This window comes from Cololabis saira, chromosome 20 (assembly GCF_033807715.1).
Source record: "Cololabis saira isolate AMF1-May2022 chromosome 20, fColSai1.1, whole genome shotgun sequence".
Taxonomy (NCBI): Eukaryota; Metazoa; Chordata; class Actinopteri; order Beloniformes; family Belonidae; genus Cololabis; species Cololabis saira.
In genome coordinates, this window is record NC_084606.1 from 24,131,909 (window position 1) to 24,146,762 (window position 14,854).

A 14,854-nucleotide genomic window follows, 5' to 3' on the forward strand; every position below is an offset into this window, starting at 1 on the left:
TTATACGTTTTTTTTATTATGTACATATTGAAGTATAACAAGGACAAGAAGGCTGGTTGAGGCAGATGATATACTTGCAGTGTACCAACAGATGTCACTGTCCTGCATGGTTTCAAAGCCCCGAAACTGGTTAATCTTCCAGCACAATCAGATGAACCCTGTGGAAGCTTCATGAGCCTTCATTTGCCCATCACTAATCTATAACATTACTCACTTGTCACTTGTTGGGAAGACATTATTTACAGACCATTTCAGTCCTTATGGTGCCACCTTGTGGAATAACAGGACAATTACAGTTAAAAATTATCTTAGTTTTTGTGATCTCTTAGTTTTTGTGATAGTTGTGGGAAAATCAACTATTGTACGATTTCCCACCCTTTAAAGAAATAAATATTGTTCAAATGTAATCTTTAATTTTTAATACCTTAATAATAATAATAATAATAATAATAATAATAATAATTATTATTATTATAATAATTATAATAATAATTATAATTATAATAATAATTATAATTATAATAATAATAATTAAAGCTGCAAGCAGCAATGAACGGGCCCTCACCAATGAAGTTCAAGGACTCAAAACCGAGTCAGTTAACACCACCCACGACTCTTTATGTCAAACCAATAAAACGTTATGGCAGAAAATAGGAACTATCAAATATTGACCAATCAGAAGAAGGGATGGGGCTAATTTGCACCAATTATGGTCAAGGACTCAAAACCGAGTCCGATGACACCACCCACGACTCTTTATGTCAAACCATTGAAAAGTTATGGGTGAGACTCTCGCAAGATGCTGTAGTATCGCGAGAAAACTACGAGGCAGCAGAATCCAACATGCCGAGGTAAAAAACATGTCTGTTCTCAAAAAGCAAATGCTTTATTTCATAAATAGGCTATACAAATATAAAAACAATCTGGAGCAAAGCGAAACTTTGGACTCACTTACAGAATTTAAGTGCTTTGACTTTGAATAGTCATGGTGAAAAAGTCTGGCGGCGCCGCCGCGTCAACACCGAAGCGATCTCGGCCCGAGGAGTCACCTGGAGCCATCTCCCCTCCAGGAAATCCCACCGCGGACATTCTGCTGTCTATAGACAGCCGTTTGTCCGCCTTCGACTCCCGCCTGTCCCTTCTAGCAGTCCTGCACAAGGAGATCCAGGCTCTCAAGGGTCTCTGGAATTCAGCCAGCAGCAGGTAGAAGCGCGAAAACCGCGGTCTGAAGGAGTCTGTGATTTCCCTCACAGAGGGAATGAACCAGCTCCAGAAAGAGAATAAAACCATGAAAGAGGCCGTCTTAGGCCTGCAGGCTTGGAGCATGAGGGACAATTTAGTGTTTTCGGGGATCCCAGAGAAGACGCATGAAAACACGGAATTGATTCTTCAAGATTTCATCCAAAAACAGCTAAAACTTCCAGAATAGGCGGTGCGGAACATCACATTCCATCGTGTCTATCGCCTGGGAGGAAGAAGAGCAGAGGGCCAGCGACCAAGACCCATCGTAGCAAAGTTTGAACATTTTAAGCAGAAGGACGAGGTGAGGAGCCGCGGACCCCCAGCTACGGGGACTACCGTTCAGCGTCAATGATCAATTCCCCCGGGAGATCCTGGAGGATCTCCCGATCTGGAGGAGGCTCATGGAGGAGGGAGCACGGGCAATAATCACCGTGGACAAGATGTACGTGAACGGACAACTGTACCGCAATCCAGACACCACTCCCTGGCTCTTCTAAACGGATGAGTACAAAGTATTTTCTTCACTGCTGGTGATTAGAATAGATATAGCTCCAAAAACACTTTCGGCTCATATTAAATTATTAATAATCACTACACTGCTCGTCTCAACAACACACAGCACACATGATCGTTTCTTTTCTTTTTATGATTAGAATAATTTCCCAGCCCCCCCAACTCACCCCCTTTTCCCATTTTCATCTTAAACTTTCCTTTTTTTTCTTTCTCCCTATGTCCCATCCTGCTGCACTTTCTGTTTGGTAAACTGGTATGAATACACATGCCACAGACATAGAATAACATGGCACGCACATATGCGACAATATATCAATAGTAATTTAAACAAGCTCATGCAACATAACCATCTACATATAATATTACCTCCAACGATTGGATCATGGACAAATTAAAATTCCTTACCTGGAATGTAAATGGAGCTGGTACTAGAGAGAAGAGACCAAAAATCTTTAATCAAATAAAAACCCTGCAGGCAGACATTGTCTTATTACAGGAGACCCATTTAGTTAAAGCTTCAATAGATGCACTTGCCACGGCACAGTTTCCACATGTGTTCTCAGCCTGTTACAACTCCAGACAAAGAGGGGTAGCGATACTCATTAATAAGAGGGTCAATTTTACTGTAAAGGACACACACATAGATCCAGAGGGTAGATATATAATATTAGCTCTGCACGTTCAAAATATGAATTTCTGTATTTCTAATGTATATGGTCCAAATGTTGATGACTCCTCGTTTTTTCACCTCACTTTCTGATCACCTAGACAACACAGTCATCACAGACCTCAACCTGGTATTGGACCCTGGAATGGAAAGGCTCAGTAACGCAAGCGGTCACAGGAGTGGGCAGTCCGCAGGTATTATTAAGCAATATATGAATGATCTGGGTCTTTGCAATACATGGCGTTCTCTCCACCCAACTCTCAGGTATTATACTTTTTTCTCAGCTGTTCATCACTCATATTCCAGGTTAAATTACTTTTTAGTTAGCAGCTCTCTGATGAAAGATATCTCAGAATCCCAAATCCACCCAATCATTATTAGCGATCACGCACCAGTTTCTTTCACTCTGGGGAAGAGGGGGAGCGTACCGCCCTCTAGAAATTGGAGATTTAACACATCATTGCTTAAAGACCCTGACTTTATTAATTTTTCAAAAAAGAATGGGACATATTTCTGCAAAATAACGATCAACCGGAAACATCAGCGAGTGTTCTATGGGAAGCAGGAAAAGCAGTAATGCGAGGTAAGTTCTGTTTTAGGACTAGGTGAAACAATCACTTGAATGAACATATATGTGAGACATGAGTGGTGACGGTGCATCCATCGGAGTGGCTTGCAATGGTGTATGAGGAGGGGTGGGGGTGTGTGAGGAGGAGTGGGGGTAGGGGTTTTAAGCCTCATTGGGGTCATCAGGTGGGCACCCTCTTTCCCCGGTGTTTCGATGATAGGCCCACAACACCTCCAGAGGGTTCATCGGCAACACCTGGCGTCCCAAATTACAAAAACGCAGTTTCTTGTACAAAGGCTTCGCCTGGAAAACTTTGCATACGCTAACAGATCAGGGAAATATTTAGCCAATCAATTAAAAGTAAACAAGGAAAAAACAACCATAACATCTATTAAGGACCAATCAGGGAAGATTACGCATGATCCCTGCTTAATAAATTAATTTTTTAGAGACTTACTGTAAACTATATTCATCACAAATCGAACCATCCGACCAATCCATGGTCGATCAGTTTCTTGGAAAAATGAATCTGCCAAAGTTACATCAGGAGCAGGTTACGGATTTAGATTTGCCGCACTCAATGGGAGAACTCCATGAAGCTCTTCAGCATATGCATAATAATAAAGCTCCGGGCCCAGATGGCTTTCCAACCGAATTCTATAAGGAATTCTGGAGCATATTAGCATCAACACTTTATAAAATGATCCTAAATGTTAAAGAGAAAATAAAAGCTTACCCTTAAATACTCTCTATGTAAAACCATTCAAAAGTTATGGCAGAAAATAGGATCTATCAAATATCGACCAATCAGCTACTAGTATCACTTCCTGTTTAATGTTGAAGTTTGACGTGGCGCCACGGCCACGCCATTTCACAAAAACTCACGATTTTGATAACTTTTCATCGTTAACGTCTTTTGTGTCTCCTGAGCGAGTTTTATGTCAAACGGACGATCCTGCTAGGAGGAGTTTGTTAAAGTACGACACGTGAAAATGGCATAAATTGCGCCAAAATTACACGATTAATTCAAAATGGCTGACTTCCTGTTCGGTTTCGGCCATGGTGGCAAGAGACTTTTCTTTAAGTTGCGACATGATACAGGTGTGTACTGATTTCCGTGCATGTATGTCAAACCGTATTGTGGGGCTTGAGTCACGAAGTTTTCTAGGGGGCGCTGTTGAGCCATTAGGCCACGCCCATTAATGCAAACCATTAAATATCACATTTTTCGCCAGGCCTGGCTTGTCTGCAAAATTTGGTGACTTTTTGGGCACGTTTAGGGGGGCAAAAAGGCCCTCATTTCGTCAGAAGAAGAAGAAAAAGAAAAAGAAAAAGAAAGAAAAAAAAAATTCCTACAGATACAATAGGGCCTTCGCACTGAAGGTGCTCGGGCCCTAATAAAGATTGGTTGATTTGATTGATGTTTATCCGTTCAACCAAGTACAAACACCATGGGAACACAGAACAATCATACAGAAGGGAAACAGCTTTTGTGTAAGAGGTAAAAATGTTTTCTTTTAAAATGTTTAAATGATTCCCTAAAAAGCTTCAAGCAACATTTTAAAGATTGTAGCTGAAAGGAAAGAAGACTGTGTGGATCTAGTGGTGTAAGCTGGAGATCTTCCATCATCCTGATCATGACAATCCTCAAACACAACCTTATCCAAAAGGAAAGTCAAAGCTTGGTTTTGGATGGTTCTTCCAAGTGGACAATGATCCCAAACATACCACCAAATTATTGTGGCTGATAGTAAAAGTATTGGAGTGAAACATAACAAAGTAAGGACTTCAGGTGTGTTGAAACTCTGTGTTCATCATAATCAATCATCACAAACCCACACTAAAAAAAGAGATTTGAGTTAATCTGAGCTACTGCAGCTGCTGCAACCAGCCGCTACGTAGTGTCACTGTAGAATACATGTTACTGTTGGGGGAAGAGATTCTGTTTTAATATAATCATTAATAAGCCTCCAAAGACAGTTATCATCCATGAACCTCCAGCAGCTTTTCCAGGAGGGTACCAGGATGTTCCCTGGCCAGCCGGGAGATTTAATCTGTTTTTACAACAGACCTTCTTTAACATTGAAGATTGAAGTTATTGACATTATAACCTGCAGACTGAATATTGACCGAACCGTGTTGTGTTAGCGTTAATACCTTCACAAGCATAAGATGATGTGTGTTTGTATAGGTAGTTTGTTATTCTGGAGGAACAAGGATGTCAATAGATGTAGATGTTCAGGAAAATAAACAGATGAAAGTGTCAACAAAAAACAAATTTTAGTGTGCATTTGTGTGTGTGCGTGTGTGTGTGTGTGTTGCAGCAGGGAGGCGAAGAAGAGGATAAAAGGCAACACGAGAACACTGACTCAAAAAGTGAGAACACGACTCTTCATCGGCGCAAACGCATATTTCAAGGTGAGATCACAATGTTAAGTTTGTGTGAAAATTAAAAACAAATTCAAGTGTAAAATTAATAGTTTTATTTGTATACTTTTTTTCCGTCATGTATTTATTGTGATAAACTGTAAATGTAGTATACATTTAGTGAAAACATTTATTTTTATGCATCAAATGTGAACATGTTTAATCCTTTATTTTCAGATGAGGTGTTTCCTTCTACTGGCGATGTTGGTGGTGTGTGCTTCAGCTCTTGAAGGTGGTGCTTTTGTCTGTTTCACCTTAGAAGGAAATTTTGAAAGTGAAGGAGCTTTGAAGGAATTATTTGTCTTTTATTGTCATTCTATAGACACTATCTCATGTTTTTATTTTATGTTATAGCTTAAAATAAAGAAACTAACCTTTAGCTTTCATTAAAATTGTAGAATAATAAGAGAAAAACATGAAAAAACTCTTCAGGAAAACATGTTAAAATAATCCTCATACAGTAAATGGTTAGTTCACTAAATGAATTAGATTTTAGTTGAATTTTAAATAATTAAATACTAAAACTGGATTTAATTCAAATTTTAGTGACAAGAGAGTTATTTAATGATGACAAAAATTTAAACACGTGAAGAGAATCAGAGCTGCTTCTCTTCATGTAAACAGCGTAATAGTGTAAAATTCTTTAAGAAGTTAAAACAACTAATTTCATTTTCTTTTCTTTTCTCCAGATCTGTCAGGAAAGATGTTCACCTTCCCAGCGGAAACAAACTCCGCTCATGTGAAGTTGATCACGACGAAACAGAATTTCGGTGCTGTAACCGTTTGTCACAGGTCCGTATGAAAGCAGAACCCGCTATGTCTTAATTACTTTGATGTACTTTCTAATAAACAATTCATTTGTTATCTTTTAAGATCCATTACAGACCTCAAAAGAGACCACTCCTTGTTTTCTTTGGCCACCCCCTCTACTGCTAACGATTTCCTGATTTTCTGGGATGAAAGAAAACAGGAGGTTGCGCCCCATATCAGGAATAAAAGGGTAGGGTTTGTAGGTTTCTACTACAAACCAAACACCTGGCACTTCATCTGCAGCACATGGGACTCTACGTCTGGGGTGGTGCAGGTGTGGGTCGATGGACAACCTTCCATTCGGAGATTTATCAGCTCTGGATCAAACATCAGTGGGCAACCTTCGATTATTTTAGGACAGGTAACGTTCTCTATTTAACCTCACCGGTCTTTCCACAAATCAGTTTGATTTATTTTGTAATCGTCTGTGTAGATTCCTAAGTAATGAAGCCATAAGCCTGATGCTCTCCTCTTCCTGTTACAATCCATTAATGGCAAAAAAAAATAAATGGATCCTCTCGGTTAGGTTCATCAGTTTACTTAAAAAAAAACAATACAGACATGAATTTTCCCCAAATAAGGAATAAAAAGATCAATTTGAAAGAGGTCAACAAACTGTGTGGCTCCACTCCACTTGCCCGACCGACTACTGTGACAACCACACCTGAAACCCAAACTCTCTAACGAGTAATTAAATATGCAAATTTGCTAGAAAGCTTTAGTTCAGTCTCTTATATCACAAATCCTTACACATGAGAATTCTTATCTTTAAGCTTATCATCATGCACACACATTCTTATGTTTTACCATGAACTTATTATCCTGTAAATATTTGACCTGTAAGTAGTACCTTTTTATCTTAATACACCTAAATTACCTTTGGAAACATGAACTGAAATTACCCTCCTAAACTGAATTTAGGCGTCTACAGCTTGTTTAGATGTAAGATGAATTATTGGATGATGAAACCTTTACTTGCCATCTCATCTGCAGGAACAAGATTCTCACGGCAGTAGGTTTGACACTAAACAGTCTTTTGTTGGCATGATGTCTGATGTCCACATGTGGGACTACACCCTGTCCGCCTGCGAAATCCAGAACTACATGAACAGCCAGAGCTTCACTCCAGGAAACGTGCTGAACTGGAGGGCGCTGGACTACAAAATCGTTGGCAACGTGCTCACAGAAAACCAAGACATACTTTGTGACTTAACTTCCAAAATGACGGCGGCGTAAGTGTCGGAGAAGGTGGCGAGTCATAACTTCTATGTTTCATGTCCTGTATAAAGGATAAGTTACAAATACTAACAACTTGTGTTGAATCATTAGCTTCTTGTAGATGAGTTGATTTCCTTAAGTCTCTTTCCCTTCAATAAACATATGAAAGCATTATTGCAAGTGTTCTGTGCATTTTATGTTTCAATGTCATAGATACATCATTTTAATATAACTTTAGTTGTGCAGTAAACATAACTGCTCCAAAGTGCAGTTAGAGGTCTAAGGAAGTTGAACTGACTCGATCAAAGTGAGCTGGTTTTGGCCATAAATAGGTGTTTTGCTATTTAAAGGGAACAAAGGTGATATTCTCTAAGGTATTAGTTTTCTAAAGAGCCTCAGCTTTCCACTTCTTTTTTTCTTTTTTGCTATGTAAAACCCTCTCATGGTATCAAACTTGCATAACAGCGGTGGTTTTTCATTAGGGCGACACACCACCACAAAGTAAAGTATTGTTACAGTTGTGACTGTTACAGTCGTGGTGAAAACAATCAAATGGTTCTTACGGGGTGCAGTCATTTTGCACGGGAAGCCGACAGGAACACGGCAAAGTTAGCTTTGGCCACTAGCTCCTTCAGCCGAACCCCGCCAGGAATACGGGGAGAGCTGCCAGCAGATGTTTACAGCAGAATATTACGTTTCACTGGACATCAAAAATTACTGTCGCGGTTAGTACAAGCTGCTGATTGCTTTGCTAAGTGGGGTAGAATGACAATTAGGGATGAGGAAGTGAGAAAGCTAGCCACTGGCTGCGCCGACTGTCTATCAATCGTTCACTAGAAATAACTGTATTGCTTTGTATAAACTGTCCTGGCGTAGTACAAAAAAACACACAATGGGCACACAGGCCTTTGGAATCTGCCACAAATAAAAACAAACAAATAGAAATTGGAACAGGCAGAGACACAAACAGCAACCATTCCAGGTCTCTAAAACTAAATCAAGACTAGGCTACTGCGATTATCTGTCCCCCAAAACTGTGGAGTGAGCATGTAGGTGAATGAGCAGGTGTGTATGTCCGTGTAACTGTGTGTGTGCAAAGTGAAAACAAGGTTTTACTTGAACTGCAACTATAGTGGAGGAGGGAGGGCACAACCACGCCACCCGAGAGACCAGAACCTGACAAGGAAGAAACCCGAACCCAGGCCACCAGCAGCCACACGGAGGACCAGGGGAGGGCGGGAAGAAACCCCCCGCCAGCAAGGGCAGCCAGGAAACCCACAGTGATAGACCAGGACCCAGCCTAGCACCGGCCACCCGACATAGGCAGATCGTGGGGCCAAGAGGTACCAGGCCCACAACCCCCACCCAGCGAGAGGCCAGCCTGACCGAAGAGACGGGGCCACCCCGACCTTCGACGCCAGCGGGCCGCCCCGATGAAAGCGGGAATCTCAGAGCCAAAAGCGCGGCCCAGCTGCAAGGGCAGCGGGGGGAAGCGGAGACGGGCACGGAGCACGAAAACCCTCCAACAAGGAGCCACCCACATAAGCCCAACAGCAACGAATCCCAAACCCAGGTTAGACAACGGACAACCATTCACACAGATACACTATCATACACTCACTGACACTGACATGTGAAATTGTGAAATGTGCAACTAACGATTATTTTAATAATCGATTAATCAAACAAAAAAATTATTTCCACCTCTTTCTTCCAAAATAAAAAATTTGAACTCACAGAGCAAATAAGCGCATAAAAAACAGGTTGAGCTGGAGGAACTGTCTGGGGTGAAGGAAGTCTGGGCATTTCTGCTAAGACTGCTGCCCCTGCAACCCGGTAAAGGATAAGAGGAAGAAAATGGATGCTTGGGTGGTGTGCAAGTAAAATTTATTTATAAGGCAGATTTAAATAAACCAATTAAATTCAAAATAAAAAGTAACACACACGTACCCTATCACTGCCAATAGCAAGCTAACAAACAAACAGCAGCATCAGGCGAGCTACCGGAGAGATTAACGTTACGTGTCCTCACTTTGAACCAGAACAAACGTTGGATATTGTACGACTTAAAGGCGAGTTATACTTGCAGTTGGTGCCTGCGTTCGCGTCCGTTCGCGTACACCAACAACGGCAGCGTTGCTCGCGTAGTACGCGAGGAGAGCGCGTCATACCGGCGGTGACCGATAGGGGGCAGTAAGCAGAGCAACAGTTGGAAAAGTGATATTAATACCGCTTTTGCACTAGGACTTACTTGGCCCGACTCGGCCTGGCACGGCTTTACACGGTTCCACACGTGTGTTTCGCACTGCCAGGTGAGAAGTGGGCAGGTTGGGGTGAAGCTGCTGTGACGTAATCGATTGCGCAACCGCTTTGTTCATGTCGGCGCAGATGAGAAATCAGCTGGAGCCGCGAGCGGCTGAGAGTAAAACAGCCCGTCTACATCCCTTTTTTAATTTTTTCTCGACAACCACCAGGTTTGAACATCTGCACCTCAGAGTTGGATCACCAAACAGACGTTTTGCGCTTAATAATAAAATCGCTGCGAGCCGCGGGTCGCTCTCGCTCTGACTCCCGCTTCCTGATTCAAACGTCTGCCGGCCCCGCCCCCCGACCAATCACTGGCGCGGAGGTGGTGACGTCCCCGCCCCCCGACCAATCGGTGGCGAGGAGGTAGTGACGTCAGAAATAGTCCCTGCTCAGCCCGCTTTCAGAACCTCACTGAAATGGTTACAGAAAAAAGTATCGACTTTTAGCGGCTCTACCCGTCTCAGCCCTAATGCGAAAGCGCAAAACGGGTAGAACCGAGCTGAGGTGGTACCAGTGCAAAAGCGGCTATATTTAGTAGCAGGTAGTAGCTCTTACTCAGCCCTTGAGCTCCCTTCATCCACATCGATGACTCATGTTTCCATTTCAGTTGCTGCATCATCACCGTGGTGCTCCTGCGCCATGTCAAATCACTTCTGCAAAGCTTGCATGTTACGCATTTTCCAGCTTTGTGAAGCATGACGTCCTTGCACGCTTTTGAATACTTTGGTCGAACCGTTTTTTCCAAATCGGTCACTGGGAGAATTTACGTAATGTCTTTTAAAAATTCCGCCTCCGCCTTGCTCCGGTCAACTAGCTCTGCAGGTTGTTTTTTTTAAAACTTTATTTCAGTCAGGCAGCATTGAAAAAGCTCTGCAGATGAAAGCTGTTCTTTTTTTTGTTTGTTTGTTTTGTTTTTTTAACTCCGCAGATGATGGTAAAGGGGACTGGGGTTGAGGCCTGCGATTCTTAGTTTTCAGCTCCAGTGTTCTCCTCATGGGGGCCCTCCACACCGGGAGCTTGGTCGGGCCTACGGGGTGCTGCCCTGGCCTGGATAGTTGGGGGTCCTGCTCCAGGGCCTGGATAGTTGGGGGTCCTGCTCCAGGTCTGGATAGTTGGGGGTCCTGCTCCAGGTCTGGATAGTTGGGGGTCCTGCTCCAGGTCTGGATAGTTGGGGGTCCTGCTCCAGGTCTGGATAGTTGGGGGTCCTACTCCAGGTCTGGATAGTTGGGGGTCCTGCTCCCGGTCTGGATAGTTGGGGGTCCTGCTCCAGGTCTGGATAGTTGGGGGTCCTGCTCCAGGTCTGGATAGTTGGGGGTCCTGCTCCAGGTCTGGATAGTTGGGGGTCCTGCTCCAGGTCTGGATAGTTGGGGGTCCTGCTCCAGGTCTGGATAGTTGGGGGTCCTGCTCCAGGCCTGGATAGTTGGGGGTCCTGCTGTCCTGGCCTGGATAGTTGGGGGTCCTGCTCCAGGTCTGGATAGTTGGGGGTCCTGCTCCAGGGCTTTATAGCCGTGGTGTGGGCTCCTCTCTGTCTGGGTCGGGGGGTCTCTGCGGTGGCGTCTCCTGTAGTCGTGGGCTTGGACGGCTCTCGGTGTGGATGGCTCCCATAGGATGGTGTTTCCTCACCTGGTCTATCAGTGCTCAGTCATACTCCATTTTTATCACAAGGGTGGGGGGGTGCCGGGTGTGTCTGCATCTGTATAGTATGCCGTGTGTATATGTGTGTATGTCGTATGAATGTGGGTACGGGGAGTGTGGGGGATCAAGGGAGATTGTTTCTTTTTACTTATTAATGTAAAGCACTTTGTGTTGCACTCTACCTGTATGAAAAGTGCTATATAAATAAATCAAATTTTAAGTTTAAAACTGAGCTGGCTTGTAAAGATGACGCTCTTTCCCTTGATGCACTCATATCCATCTGGTAGCTGGTACTTCACCCCCCAGAGTTGAATCTATCCCCTCACCCAGGCAGAACATCGGGCCATGGAGGCTTATGTCTAGGAAGCTCTCCAACAGGGATTCATCCGCCCATCTACATCTCCAGTGGCTGTGACCTTCTTTATGGCCAAGAAGGACGGCGGCCTCGGCCCTGCATTGACTACTGGGGGCTAAATACCATCATGGTGAAGTACCGCTACACACTCCCTTCGGTGCCCTTGACCAGTTACATGGGGCTACCGTTTTCACTAGACTGGACCTCCGTAGTGTCTACAACCTTGTGCGCATCCGAGAAGGAGACGAGTAGAAGACTGCATTCAGGACCCATTCAGGCCACTTGGAATACTGCGTAATGCCAAATGGATTGGTCAACGCCCATTCGGTTTTCCAGAGTTTCATGAATGATGTGTTACGCGACATGCTGAGCTGATTTGTCATTTTCTACAAAGATGACATCCTCATCTACTCTGAAACCAGCGCCCAGCATGTCCGTCATGTTCACCAGGTCCTGGAGCGTTTACTGGCCCATCAGCTCTACGTTAAAGCTGAGAAATGTGAATTCCATCAGTGCCCCGTCTCCTTCCTGAGTTACGTCATTGGTCCAGAGGAGGTGAAAGTCACCCCAATCCCGCGGACCATCAAGGTCCTCCAGGGATTCCTCGGGTTTGCTAACTTTTACCGCCGGTCTATCTGGAATTTCAGAAGACATTCTAGTAAATTAAAGACCAGTTTCCAACCTTGCAAAGGGTTGAGTTAATGTCTCAAATCAAAAAAGTAAACATCTAGTGTCCAGATAAATTAACAAATATAATTTTCCCTTTGTCTTCAGCCTATTTTGTGATGAATTATGTTTTTTATTGAGAAGACTGATCACAGTCTCAACCCATATGAGCAAATCTCAGAACTTTGTGGTCCTTTACTGACAATAAGAGTAATTGGATGTCCTTCATTTATTACAGCAAATTATTATTTTCTGGGGACAGTGAAATTGATTTTAAACATGAATTAATTGATTTCTTCCAGCTCCAGTTGGTATTTTAAGTGTTGCACAGTATTTAGTACTTGTTTCTAGTGCCTCCGAGGGGCCAACTGAAACAAAAAGAAAAAGGTTGACTTAAGTAAACTTCTCAGGCTCTGATTTGTAGATTCAGACTACTTTGCAAATACTTTGACATCACAATGGCGTCTTTAGAGAATCTGGAGCAAACAGGTTCAGTCAGCGCTAGCTGCTGTGTCGCAGCCAAATGCCAGAAATGTAAGCTGAGGTACAGTTATCTGTGGGCTGCGGTTGTGAAACACTTATGTGCTGCGAAACAACGTGGAAGCGCCGGTGTGGAATGTACAGATGAAAAGGCCTCGCCGGTTCTTACGATCTGTACTGTAGATCATGACCTATTTACAGAGGTGGAAATTTACCTGAAGTAAGATCTGTGTGAACCTCTGCCAGACAAGCACAGAAACGCCGACGGTGCAAGGTAAAGGTATTCCTTAGATTTAATTTAACCCATGTCTACTTTCCAAAGTTGATTTGTCAGGATCCGTTTTCAAAACCCCACATTTCGATTGGTAGGGTGATTAGTGAGTGTTTGTGAAAGGGAGCAACTTGTGAAATCATCAGAACGCAAAAAACGACATAAAAGCCACTTCACTGACACGAGAACCAGTTTGTGTAAAAATAAATTAGGACATGACCCAGTTTAGGGTTCAGGAGAATGTTGACAAACAACATGCAGATTTTTAAGAGAAAAACTGATGAAACGGAGGCTCATGCACATACGAGGAAGCTTTGTTTTGTCTTGTTTTGCTCCCCAGAACTCTGCTCTGATCACTTCTGGTAGAAAGGGAAGTCCCGGTGCCAGCACTGAGCCTCGGTCCCATACTCTTCATATTGTAATATAGCTGCTGTTAATGTCGTTATAATTTGAACCTGTAAGGACTGGAAACTACAAGCAGCTGGAAATCACGTTGCTGGTGGATTAATTACTTTCAAGTGAATCAAATGTTACACGTTACTCAAAAGATATTACATTTATAAAGGCTTGACTCACGTAGGCCGAGGATGTTTTCACCCTGGAACTGATTAAGGTCTGAGAGTTTTGGAGAAGTCCTGCAGACCTTTGGACGACATATTTTCCCTTTTTAATAGTAGGAATCGTGAGAACAGCAGTTACTCTCTGTATTTATACAAAAAGGAGAAGAAAACGGTTGACTTATTAGAGATTCAATTCAATTCAATTCAGAAGTCTTCATTTCAAACATGATAGCTGCGTAAAGTAACAGACATGCTTGAACATATTCTAACAATGGATGCAAGAGACAGATCTTTTTATTTTGTAGCAGCAGTCTTGACATGTTCGAAAAGGAAGTAGTAAAAACTCCTCCCCCTTGAAAACAATACTATGTTTTCAGACGGACCCTCGTTATTAGATATATTAAAAATATTGCCATATTTAGAAGTAAAACAAATTAATAGTAAGAATTTAGACAGTATAAAAATATATTGTGGTACACCTGAGTATACATTAGCAGATAAGTGATAGTTTCACGCCACTGTATATAAACACTATTTACCCTGTAGTCATGTATAGATACACGCATGTCCATATACATATATACACCTACAACCACCAACCGCTCATCCAGCATCCACGGCAGAATGAGAACAGAACCAGGAAGTCCCTCATCCCGATTGGCCAACATAAGACACCACCAGTACCCGGGCCCCTCGGAGCAACACCGAGAGCCAGCCCAGGCACTATCATCCCCCCGCCGGCCACAATCATGTGGCCGTGGTGGGTTTCTTTGTAAGAGAAGCTTTATTTTTATTTTTAAGAAATTATATTTGACCTGCAGGACGGGAAAAGGACTCGGAAACAAGATGTGGCAGAACGTCCTGTGTGATTTAGGCTGAGGACGAAATCAGATGGCCTTTGGCCTGAATCTTTCTGTGTTTACCTCTGTCTGTGTGTGTGTGTGTTTGTCCCTTTATCCCTCCAACTCAACCAGTCCTGCCACATTTACCTGGTACAAGGAGAAACAGCTGAGTGGGTGTGGTGTCACCACTCTTGTTCTCTCGCCGTCTCTCACACACACACAAAAACACATATGCACACACACACACACACATATATATATAGCTATACCTTCAAGAGGCAGGCAGGAAGACT

General features: G+C 43.1%; 1 protein-coding gene across 1 annotated transcript; it reads left to right on the top strand.

The window, feature by feature from the left end:
• The first annotated feature begins 5,311 nt into the window (after nt 1-5,311).
• Nucleotides 5,312-7,619, top strand: LOC133420185 (C-reactive protein-like). Its single transcript, XM_061709785.1, has 5 exons — nt 5,312-5,408; nt 5,595-5,649; nt 6,107-6,209; nt 6,291-6,588; nt 7,221-7,619. Exons 2-5 carry the CDS (start codon nt 5,595-5,597, stop codon nt 7,461-7,463), a joined length of 699 nt encoding a protein of 232 aa, XP_061565769.1. The 5' UTR covers nt 5,312-5,408; the 3' UTR covers nt 7,464-7,619.
• Nucleotides 7,620-14,854: the final 7,235 nt, after the last annotated feature.

What these genes read in the sequence shown, in the direction of transcription:
- LOC133420185 (XM_061709785.1), top strand. Translation starts at nt 5,595, where the DNA reads ATGAGGTGTTTCCTTCTACTGGCGATGTTGGTGGTGTGTGCTTCAGCT. An exon ending in GTGTGCTTCAGCTCTTGAAG is followed by an intron (nt 5,650 to 6,106) that starts GTGGTGCTTTTG and finishes TCTTTTCTCCAG; the next exon opens with ATCTGTCAGGAAAGATGTTC. An exon ending in GCTGTAACCGTTTGTCACAG is followed by an intron (nt 6,210 to 6,290) that starts GTCCGTATGAAA and finishes TTATCTTTTAAG; the next exon opens with ATCCATTACAGACCTCAAAA.